At 40.2% G+C, this 12,094-nt stretch overlaps 1 protein-coding gene across 2 annotated transcripts in view; it reads right to left on the bottom strand.

Annotated features, from left to right (window-relative positions):
• Positions 1–9,721: 9,721 nt before the first annotated feature.
• IL20RA (interleukin 20 receptor subunit alpha) overlaps positions 9,722–12,094 on the bottom strand; it is a 46,289-nt gene continuing 43,916 nt past the window's right edge. For both annotated transcript variants that reach the window (XM_082634214.1, XM_082634215.1), the window contains exon 7: positions 9,722–10,606. In XM_082634214.1, coding sequence (XP_082490340.1) covers positions 9,815–10,606 — 792 coding nt within the window. In that variant the 3' untranslated portion in view covers positions 9,722–9,814. The remainder of the gene's footprint in view (positions 10,607–12,094) is intronic.

Below are 12,094 nucleotides of genomic sequence, written 5' to 3'. Positions count from 1 at the left end.
CTCCGCGGAGGGAAAGGCGGCAGGGGCGGCACCTGCTCGCGGCTGCTTCCCACTCCGGCTTGCTCAGGGTCCTGACCCCGGCAGCAGCGTGGAACTCATGTCGGCAGATGCTCAGGGCTGTGAAGACGGCTTGGGCGGCTCCGCAGTTGAGGGCATATGTAGGAACCAGAGGCGGGAACCTTCTCCGTCAGAGACGTGCCGAGTTTATGCATTCGGAGATGTATTCTGGGCTTGTCTGAAATTTTGCTGGGGGGTCTCCAAATTTAATCCTTAGGAGCTGGTTTCTATACTTTCCCTGGAAATACAGCTATGCCTCAGAGATATTTATGTTCACTAACTGCCTTATCAGATACGTAGGGTCTTTAATAATTCTTTTCTATCACACCTACCACCTAGCCTTGAATGCTGCTTAAAAGGCAGACTTATTGAGGGTTAGGGCCCTTGCTCTTACAAATATATTTGCATTTCAGATTCTAAACAAACCAAACATGGCTTCCTAAGAGAGCATCTGTTTATGTCTAGCAGTATTGAAATATTCAGCTAATTCATCCCACTTACAACTACAAAGTTTACTTTGGTTCTTTTAGATAGTTAAAATGAAAGGTTCCCAAGGTCGTATGAGCTCCTTTTTCTGGGACTGAGTTGAAGAGCTATCATTATTCTTCAGGTGGTAGACTGCGCTGTTTGCTAATTTCCAGCCTGTAGACGTCTCGGGGACGATTCACCGTCAGCGTGCGCATCCGGTTTTACTTCCTAATTTCAAATACATTTTTGAATGTACCTGTCCTTATAACATTGTTGGAAAGATGTAGTTCATTTAATTCTCACTGCTCCATCCTAATTAGTTTTTCTGTGAGTCTTTGGTCTTTAAAAATGCGATAGCTAGAGGCCTCTCTGTTCTTGAGGGTGGTGCGGGTAATAGCGTGAATGTGCTCCTAATAGAATTTCCACACTTTTCTAAATGTCACAAGTGATGCATGACCATGATGAAAATGAGAAAACATGTAAGCAGAAAGAAAAACAATGCATTCTTATATTCATATTTATAAAAAGTATTTATAAAAATGTATGTGTATATTTGTAAAAATGTGATTCATTTCATCACTTTTTAATATTTTCCTGCTTAATATAATATGAACATGTTCCTTGATTCTAATGGTTGCCTAATTTTGCCTTGTATGGATGTAACAAAATTAATCTTTTGTTGCTGGAGATTCAAATTATTTAAAAATCTTTGCTATGGTCAATGCAGTGATGAACATAGTTATATTCCTGTGCATTTGCTCAAGTAATTTTGCAAGATGAATTTCCTGAACCCAGGTTTTTTGTTTGTTTGTTTGTTTGTTTGTTTGTTTTGCGGTACGCAGTCCTCTCACTGTTGTGGCCCCTCCCGTTGTGGAGCACAGGCACCGGATGCGCAGGCTCAGCAGTCATGGCTCACGACGGGCCCCGCTGCTCCGCGGCATGTGGGATCTTCCTGGACCAGGGCACGAACCCATGTCCCCTGCATCGGCAGGCGGACTCTCAACCACTGCGCCACCAGGGAAGCCCCCAAATATTGTTTTTTCATAGTAGACATTTAGAGACAGAAGAGAACTTAAAGACCACCTATGTCAACCCCCAGTCCCATGGAGGAAGCCTCTCTGCAAAAGCGTCAGCAGAAACCAGCCCATGCTTGAACCTTTCCTGTGACAGGGAAATCAGTTGCTCATATGGTTACGAATTAAGAGCTGCCACTTAATTATAGAAAGCCCTTCCTTCCTTGGAACTGAACTCTGCCTTCTAGCAACTCCCAAATATGTGTCCTAATTTCATTCTCTGGAGCAACAAACACATGGCCAATGTCCTCACTCATAGAAAAGTCCTTTGCATGTGGCAGCTCTTAGGACTTCACTAAACCCTGGATTCCCTCCACACTTCCCCTTATGTCCTGGCTCCTGGACTGTCTTTGAGATGCTTTCTGGTTGTTCAAGCCTTTGCTAAAATGTGATGCACAGAATGAACATACACTCTAGATTTTTGAAACTGGGGTTAAGATGATGTGGGTGGCTAAGAAGAAATATTAGCACATCTTAATTATACTTGTTTGTACTTCATTTGGGGGAAAGTTACACGTTTAAAGTTCATCATTGTGCCTGGATTAAAGGTGTTTCCACTTGAAGGTGTTGTTTAAATTTGTAATTTTGCAAATTTTTTCATTTTGGAAGCTGCTGGCAACAAGCTGGCTGGAAATATGGGACTTAGGAAAAGCAAACACATTCTATTTGCCAATGGTCACTAAGCATGTGTAACCAAGGCAAGCTTATTACAGAAAGGAACAGTTAGCTGGAGCGTAAAGGCAGAGCATTTGAAAGTCCTAATCCGTCTTCTCTGCATACTAAAATCAGCAGAGATCAACTATTAGCTGCTTCATACGGAAGGGATTTATTTACACTATGTAATTTTTGTCAGTGGGACTGCCTACCTGCTTGCCTGACTGCCTGAGATCTTTTTAACTCTTTATTACCTGTGAGTAGGAGAAGGTGCTTGCATTTCAGAAGTTTGTGTGAATCACGTGTCCGCCTCACTTCCTGCCAGGGCTCAGGTATTCACTCTTTGAATCATGGCAGTTCTCAGCCGAGCCAAGGCACGCCCTTCACCACGGAAACCCAATGAATCAATTGGTCAATAGTTCTTTTCTGTTCAGAATTTTAGGCATAATCAAATCTTGGGAAACTAAGAAGATCGGTAAACAGAATATCGTCATAAAATACTTGTTTCCGACTTGCAAGGGAAAATGTCTAAGAGCGATCATCATTCCAAATAGCTTTACCTATGGTACAAAGCTGACACTGGTTATGGAACCTATGAGAATGACACAAAATTTAGGGGCTTTGGGGTACCATTATTGTTTTCCTTAATTAAATATACACACATTAGAGGATATATAATACATATGTGCAGTTTAAAGAAGAATAATCAAAGGAATACACTGTTTCTACCATGTTTAAAGAGCCTGTAACTAATTCCGCTGAAGTTCCCGTGAGCTCCGTGCACTCCCATCCCCTTCAGTCCACGGGGGGAATCCATGATCCTAAACTTTGTGTTAATCATTTCCTTGCCTGTCTTTATAGTTTTACTATGTATATATGACTGGTGTTTAATTTTGTATTTCTTGAGATGTTATGTAAATGGATTTATCCTCTGTATAGTCTCTAGAAATCACTCTTTTCGCTCAACACACCTGTGAGATTCACATTGCCATGTGGACGTGTAGTTCCTTCCTGTCCACAGCTTTCTTCCGCTGATAGATAAACACACTCATTTTGTGTCAGGCACTCTTCTAAGAACTTTCAATATATTGATTCCTTTAAACCTACCGCAACCCTAGGAGGTAGGGACAATTATTATCCTTATTTCATAGATGAGGGAGGTCGGTCCCAAAAGGTTAAATAAATTGCCTAAGGTAATGTGGATGAAAAATGTCGCCTGCCATATCCTGACGGTGCACGCTGAGGTGTTTCAGGATGGAGAAAAGCAGGACATTGGCCATAGATAGTTAAGGTGCATATCAAAGGAATGGTTTCAATGAGCCCAGACTCTTGCATCTTCCCAGACACAGAAAAGCACTAAATTCATTAACTTGATATGTCTGGTTTCCTTTAATTAGCAGTAGTCTTTTGATGTTCTGATTGATGGTGGGTTTTTTTTCAATTTTTATTTTATATCAGAGCATAGTTGATTAACAATGTTGTGTTAGTTTCAGGTGTACAACAGTGATTCAATTACACACATACATGTATCTATTCTTTTTCAAATTCTTTTCCCATTTAGGTTATTACAGAACATTGAGCAGTGTTCAATAGATTGGGAGTTTGGGATTGACATGTTTACCAATAAAGAATTTATGTAACCAATAAAGAATTACTGTATAGCACAGGGAACTGCTCAATGTTCTATGACTGATTTTTTTTTTTGCAAAAACTCTTACATAGCCTGGCTCTTCTCTTACCTCTTCGGAATAGTCTATCAGAGTTATGTGAGAGGCTGCCTCCTGGGCTTCAGTCCTCAGAAGGTCTGCGGAATAAAATATAATTCTCACCTTTTAGGTTGTGCAATTTTTTTCAGTAGACAGTCCATATATCCCTTTGTTAGTCAAATGCTGCCAAATTCTTTTAAAAGCACAAAGTTGACAAATTTAATGAAGATCCAATATCCCATGCCGCCTTTTTTGGGGGGGTTAGGATTAAAATTCCCACTGATTTTTTTCCCCTCTCACATCAAATGTTCTGAAGCGTCTGCATCTCAGATCAATTTCAGATTGGGGAAGAATGCACTTGAAGAGAAGGAAGAACAATATGTAAACTATCTTAACTCTATGAGACCTCTAAAAGCAGTGGCTAATTCATACGTCCCACAAAAGTCAGTTCCAGGGACAGGCAAATGGCAGATGGTAGTCATCCCCAGCAGTGTTCATTGTCTCAGTGGCCTGGGCGTGAAAACACAAACACAAGCCATATGTCCATCGTCTGAATTGGTGGGAAGCCTCCAAATACCACTTAATCTAGAGAACGACAGATTGAGATGTCAAAAAGAAATCTGTTGAGGAAGTAAGGGAGAAAATACCTCGTCTGTTTCCAAATTTAGCAAAGTGCCAGAGACAGTGTTTTAGGGAAACCCATGAAGAGGCAGCCTTGCCTGAGGACAGAAGGAGACTCCTTCAACTGGCACCAACACAACGTAACCCCTCCCAGAAGGGAGCCTTGGATGAAGCAATGCTTTCAGAGCCTTAACCTGCCATCTTTACTGGCATTCAGAAATGAAAACCACCTGGAAGATTTGTTACAGTCTAAAACTAGCAAAATACAAAAGAAATCTTGTGGCTGCCATAGGCAAAGGAATCTGGAGGAAAATCAGTGATAAACATAAATGTTTATCCAGGATTTACAGTGAAAGCCAAGATTGCCTTCAAGGATCTGTCACTGAAGATCCTGAAGACCTTTAGAGGAAAGGTGGAAGGTGGTCAAAACTAAGCACAGGGGAGTCCAACACCCTCAAAGGGAAGATAAACGACCATCTAATAGTCATCCAGCCACTCTGCAGAGGCAGTGATTTCCAGGAAATAACATTTTGGAGAGGTTCAGTTTTCTTTAAAGGATTCATATCACTTTGCTCTTAATAATGCCAACTTTTGGTTGCTGTTTGACTAAAAATGTTTTAAAGCATTAAGTTTAGAAAAAAATAATTCATCACCTGTCATTTCAGTAGTTCTAGTTTGAATAAGATTGGTGCTTCATAAAGTTAATCTAAGTAGAGTTAAGACAGTTATATATTTTCGAGTGAGTGAAAAGAGCAAGTTATAAAAGTTCACTAGGATCCCTCTTTTGAGGAAAAATAGATACATAAATGTATTGAAAGTGTCTGGAAAATTCTACACCAGGGTTTATCAATGTGGGCACTATTGACATTTTTGGCCAGATAACTCTTTGCTGTGGGGGGCACCCTGGGCGTCGTAGGATGTGGAAGAGTATTCTTGGCCTCTCCCCACTAGATGCCAGCAGCACCCTCTCCCTAGAGTTGTGACAACGAAAAATGTCTCCAGATATCGCCAGGTGTCCCATCGGGGACAAAATCACCCCCAGCTGAGAATCATTTCTCTACCCTTAGATGTGTACAGTGGCTAAATCTGGGTGGGAGTATTACAGGTAATTTTAATTTTCCCCCCTTTATCTCTAGTTAGTTTGTAATGAATATGTGTACATTTATCTTCTACAGAAAAAAAATAAAATCTAGTCTTAAAATACCCACAACCATTGCACTATTTACCTATTTATTTAGATTTTAACATATTCTAAGTTTATTGGCTGAACTGCAACTAGCCAATAGGCTGCTTGAAACTAAGCAGTAATATATCTTGTTGGTAATTTGTGTGTAGTCACACTCTTCTTTTGTAAATTTAAAAAATGTTTATTTTTCAATTTAATTTTTATTTCATATTGGGATATAGTTGATTTAGAATGTTGTGTTAGCTTCAGGTGTACAGCAAAGTAATTCAGTTATACATATACATATGATTTCTTTTTCAGATTCTTACCCCATATAGGTTATTAGAGAATATTGAGTACAGTTCCCTGTGCTATATAGTAGGTCCTTGTTGATTATTTTATATATAGTAGTGTGTATCTGTTAATCCCAAACTTCTAATTTATTGCATTATTTATTAAAAAATTATAGGCACATGGTCTTGAACAAAGTCTTTGAAAAACCGTGGATAGAAGATTTGTGGAAGACATAATGTGGGGAACCACAAAGGAAATAGAAAAAGTTCTTTCCAAGGTAATTTAGCAAAAATTCATCTCAAGATGTGGGATGGCAGTGTGTGGGCCAGAAAGAATTTGATTTATGACCCAGGTGCACTGATCCACACTGGTGCAGCCCTCTATTTGATGTTCTCATTAGATTTACCATGCTGCACAGACTTGCACTCTGGGCTGTACAAATAGTTTTTCCCTGCACTGATTTCCTTTGAGGTGAACTCAGCCTAGGGGCACCCGATCTTCCCCATGTTGTAGGCTGAGGGGACAAATGTCCCTCTTCTCCTACTTCCTTCCCAGGTGCAAGATGTGGCACTAGGTTTCACTCACTTTGCAGTGGGGGGTATTTTTATTCACCCAGTTGTTTAGAATTTATGGGGTATGGACATAGAGCCACTAGAAGACATTTTCATGTGGAAAAATCACCTAATGTGGAAGAGGTATGTAAAATCCTAAAACTGATGAACAGCTAGTGAAAGGAAGAAGGTGCTCGTCAAAGATTCTGAAACCTCAACTTCCCAGCTCCACTGGGACCTCAGGCCTAGGGATGGAATCTAATGAGGCCCCAGAGGATGACTTCTCAGAGCTGCTGAGGCTCTGGCCACAGAGGTGACAGGAAGCATGATGGTTGTTGCTCACAAAGGTAGACTGCATCGAAGAATGTGTCACCCCTCCCCCACAAGACATACCTACTGTACACTCACATTTGAATATATATATGTATCTCTGCATGCATTAGGTATGTTGCAAAGTACTAAAGAAACAAAATTTTACAAAGGCTCAATACTTCTGATATGCTTAGAATGATAAGAGATGTGAAAGCAACTCAGAATTAGATTCCCTTTTACAAAACCACAGATGGATTTCAATCTGAAGGCATAAAGTAGGAAGCAAATTACTCTTGTACTTTTCGGTAAGAGAAACAAAGAGAAGCAAACTCTGCCTTTGAATCAAAATAGTCATATGTCTAAATGGCTTCTTTTCCTGGTGTTAAGCACATACTCTGACAGTTAATAATGATTACAAACACATAGCACTTGCTATGTGCCAGGCACCGGGTTTTTTTTGTTGTTGTTTTTCCATTTTTCCCTTTCCTGGGATTTTTTTTAACATCTTTATTGGAGTATAATTGCTTTACAGTAGTGTGTTAGTTTCTGCTTTATAACAAAGTGAATCAGTTATACATATACATATGTTCCCATATCTCTTGCCTCTTGCATCTCCCTCCCTCCCACCCTCCCTATCCCACCCCTCTAGGTGGTCACCAAGCCAGGCACCGTTCTAGATGCCGTCTATGTTCTAACAGTTTTTCATCCTCCAAGTAACCCTAAGGTTGTTGTTATCCTCCCTACAATGAGGACATTGTAGGACATAGTAGATGCTCAGTAAGTATTCTGTGAATGAAGTGAGTAAGCCAAACAATCATCAATCATTTTATTTTCTTTTTGCTCTTAATAGCAACTCATTCTTTCCCACTCCTGAATTTCCTTTATAGTAATAATAAATTTGTTCTTCAAAACTGGCTGTTTTGAAGCAAATGGTGAAGGAGATGGGAATAGTTAGTGGAAATTAGCTAGGGTAGTATTGTTTTATGATATACGTTCCTTCCCGCAGTAAATTATGTCAAAATTTTAATACACTCTCTCTTACATATTTATTTAATAATAAATTTGTTCTTCAAAATTAGCAGAATCATTTTTACGTAGATTGAGAAGAACAGAACACTCTGGTTAACAGAATTATGCTCTAAATTAAATCACTAGATCAGAAGCTGTTTGGATTTGTGGACAATCTGAAAAGACCATGACTTCAGAATCCATCTCTCTTACCAGGGTTGTCTGTCTGTGCCAAGAATATAAATAAGAAAATACGGATGATATCTGTTTTCCTGAAAGAGCATCAATGGATCATGAGCTCACGATTAAAGCAAACATATGCTAAGGTAAATCATATGAAACTGCTGTCTCTGCAGGTCAAAAACAGTCAAATATCAACAATTTTATATGGTTCAACTTAACAGATTCTGTCATATTTTAATACAATGTGACTATCGAATTTAATTTTCTAAGCAAATGATGAAGGAGATGGGAATGGTTACTGGAATTTAACTAGGGTGATACTGTTTTATGATATACTTTCATTCCCACAGTAAATTATGTCAAATACACTCTCCCTTACATATAAACTCAACTTATTTCTTTTGTATGTCTTTATTTATTGATTTTAAGATTATGTAGATATGGGATATTCATTCACACATATTCCAAGGAATCTCTAAGGCACTGCTCATTCAAATAGAATATTTGATATTATAATAGTAACAGTGATTCAGCTACTAAACATGTTCTAGTTTATAGACTATCTAAATATCTTTTGAAAAACACATTTCCAGAAATAAATGTACTGTTCTATTATAAAATGTGGCATTTTTTTTTCAGGTTAATTCCCTACTAAAAAGCCTCAGTTATTGAGAGGACATTTTAAAATACATTTATTTATTTTATTTATTTATTTTTGGCTGCCTTGGGTCTTTGTTGCTGCGTGTGGGCTTTCTCTAGCTGCAGCGAGCGGGGGCTACTCTTGGTTGTGGTGCGCAGGCCTCTCATTGTGGTGGCTTCTCTTGTTGCGGAGCACAGGCTCTAGGCGCACAGGCTTCAGTAGTTGTGGCTCGTGGGCTCAGTAGTTGTGGCTCGCGGGCTCTAGAGCACAGGCTCAGTAGTTGTGGTGCACAGGCTTAGTTGCTCCGTGGCATGTGGGATCTTCCAGGACCAGGTCTCGAACCTGCGTCCCCTGAACTGGCAGGCGGATTCCCAACCACTGTGCCAACAGGGAAGGCGAGAGGACATTTTCTGACTATAAACTAATAACAACAATTTATGTTTATACTCCAGAACTTCTCCTAAAGTATTAATATGGCCACTTAAAGTACCCCAAAGCATATGACATCAAGATCTGTGCCTGATTTATTCACTCTGAACATGGATTATGATGACTGAACAGTGGGTTACGTCTTTAAATGTGACCACTTCCCACCCACTTAGAGGTATTTGCATGTTTTAAGTATCTCATCATTCTGGCAATAAACCAAATTCTAAAAAAGTAGCACTTATACAATGAATGGTCTTCATGAAGTATTTTTTACAGTGCTATACACTTGGTAAGGGCCCAGAAAATAATTGTACAAGTGCTTGTTAGAAAATCATAAATAAAGAGGCCACAGTACACACACCTGAATAAATTCTGCATCCAAGTTGGCCAACATTTTTGAATACTTACTGGGTACAAAGAGGGTCAGCCACTCTGGGCGCCCACCCTCAGTGTGGGAGACCCACACGCACAACCCAGCCACCCACAGGAGGCGGAATGAAACAAGCGCTATGAAAATAGAAGGAATAAGTAATTCTCACTGACACAGAAATCTGAGTAAATTTCTGTCTCCGGTACTTTATTGTTTGGTCACTTATCTGTTTGCACTCACATGTTTTGTAACAGTAGAGGTCTGGCAAAGGGACGTTTCGGTGTTAGTCTTCCATTTGTACATATAATCCCCATTCCTCCATAAATTGCATGAGATAGGCCTCATGTTCCTCCAGTGTCTTGTCTGGAGTCTGATCCTGGTAGAGTCTAGATAAGAGGCACTCCTCCTTGAGTCCCTCAGACTCAGGATGCTTACATCTGTCTGAGTCATGTTCAAAGCTGGATAATGAAGGTATACACAGCCTGCCAGTCCGAGGGTCCCAATCGACCAGTGTGGTCGATGGCTCTGCCTCTGGTCCCTCCTCTGTGTCCACATGCCCCTGCAGCAGGTGGTCCAAGTCTCTGAGCTGAGGGGTATATGAATATGGTAGTGTTTGTGGACCCAAGTCTGTTAAAGTTGCCTGTTGCTCAGATAACCTTCCTTGTAGGGACACTTCCGACTGCAAATTGAACTCCTGATCTCCAGGCCCCACAGAAATATCACTAGTTCTTATGTCACATTCATATTCGATGACTGTTTCATCTGTGGGCATTGTCCTGCTGGGTGGCTCTTGCTGGCTTAAGGAAGTCCCTTTGGTGCTTTTCTCAGAGTCATACACAATGTCCACCACATGTGAAGCATATCCCAGGTGTTTCACCTCCACTTCCTCCTGATGGGGCTCCTGGTCCTCGCTGGGCTCATTCAGGTCTGATGCATCACTGCTTTTTTCCATTACACTTATATCCTTAGGAGAAGTTTTAGAATCCTCCAGAATATTGAGGGTGATAAAGTTAATCACAACTTTTTCAGCAGGTACAAAGACTCTTTTGTCAAATTCATTTCCATAAATCAAAATCTATAAAGAGAGAAGAGAATGGGTTTCACCTTTTCACTTTAGAGAGACATTAAAAACAGCTGTTAGATCACTAATCATTAGAGAAATGCAAATCAAAACTACAATGAGGTATCACCTCACACTGGTCAGAATGGCCATCATCAAAAAATCTACAAACAATAAATGCTGGAGAGGTGTGGAGAAAAGGAAACCCTCCTGCACTGTTGGTGGGAATGTAAATTGATACAGTCACTGTGGAGAACACTATGGAGGTTCCTTCAAAAACTAAAAATAGAACTACCATATGATCCAGCAATCCCACTACTGGGCATATACCCTGAGAAAACCATAATTCAAAAAGAGTCATGTACCACAATGTTCACTACAGCTCTATTTACAATAGCCAGGACATGGAAGCAACCTAAGTGTCCATTGACAGATGAATGGATAAAGAAGATGTGGCACATATATACAATGGAATATTACTCAGCCATAAAAAGAAATGAAATTGAGTGATTTGTAGTGAGGTGGATGGACCTAGAGTCTGTCATACAGAGTGAAGTAAGTCAGAAAGAGAAAAACAAATACCGTATGCTAACACATATATATGGAATCTAAAAAAAAAAAGGTTCTGAAGAACCTAGGGGCAGGACAGGAATAAAGATGCAGATGTAGAGAATGGACTTGAGGATACGGGGAGGGGGAAGGGTAAGCTGGGACGCAGTGGGAGAGTGGCATGGACATATATACACTACCAAATGTAAAATCGATAGGTAGTGGGAAGCAGCCACATGGCACAGGGAGGTCAGCTTGGTGCTTTGTGACAACCTAGAGGGGTGGGATAGGGAGGGTGGGAGGGAGACGCAAGAGGGAAGAGATATGGGGACATATGTATATGTATAGCTGATTCGCTTTGTTATAAAGCAGAAACCGACACACCATCGTAGGGCAATTGTGCTCCAATAAAGGTATTAAAAAAACAAACAAACAAAAAAGCCCCAGCTGTTAGTTAGAATTTATACTGTCCCCAGATAGTTGTAAAGGCCTATTCTTACCAACTCACGGAAGTGAAAGTTATGTTTGGAATACGTGGGAAAACTCCCTCACCTGGAGGCAAGGGACCCAAGATGCAGGAAATGCATGTAACAGTGAAAAGTGGTTCCCTGGGTGGTCCAGATCCAGTCCAAGGATCGGGTGTGACTGCCTCTTCCTCTAACTGGCTGAGGGAATTCAGGGGGCTTGTTTAATTTCTTGAGCCTCCTTTTTTTAAATTCTGTAAAATCAGAATTTCTGCTGTGTCAGGAGTGGTGAAGACTGAGAGTTTTTGAAATTGCTTTATTAATTATAGTTTACTATGTGTTTATCAATAAGCCATCCTCTGGGCTACCAGCTCTTTTTTTGCATATACTCTGGACAGGAAATGTGGAAGGGCATGAAAACTAGGTGTAAAAAGAGAAATAAGCACATGAATAGAGATGGTTTTACTTACTTCCCCAATACACCAAACTA

This window comes from Mesoplodon mirus, assembly GCF_964341445.2.
Source record: "Mesoplodon mirus genome assembly, chromosome: 10".
NCBI lineage: Eukaryota > Metazoa > Chordata > Mammalia > Artiodactyla > Ziphiidae > Mesoplodon > Mesoplodon mirus.
This window is presented reverse-complemented; position numbering and strand designations above follow the sequence as displayed.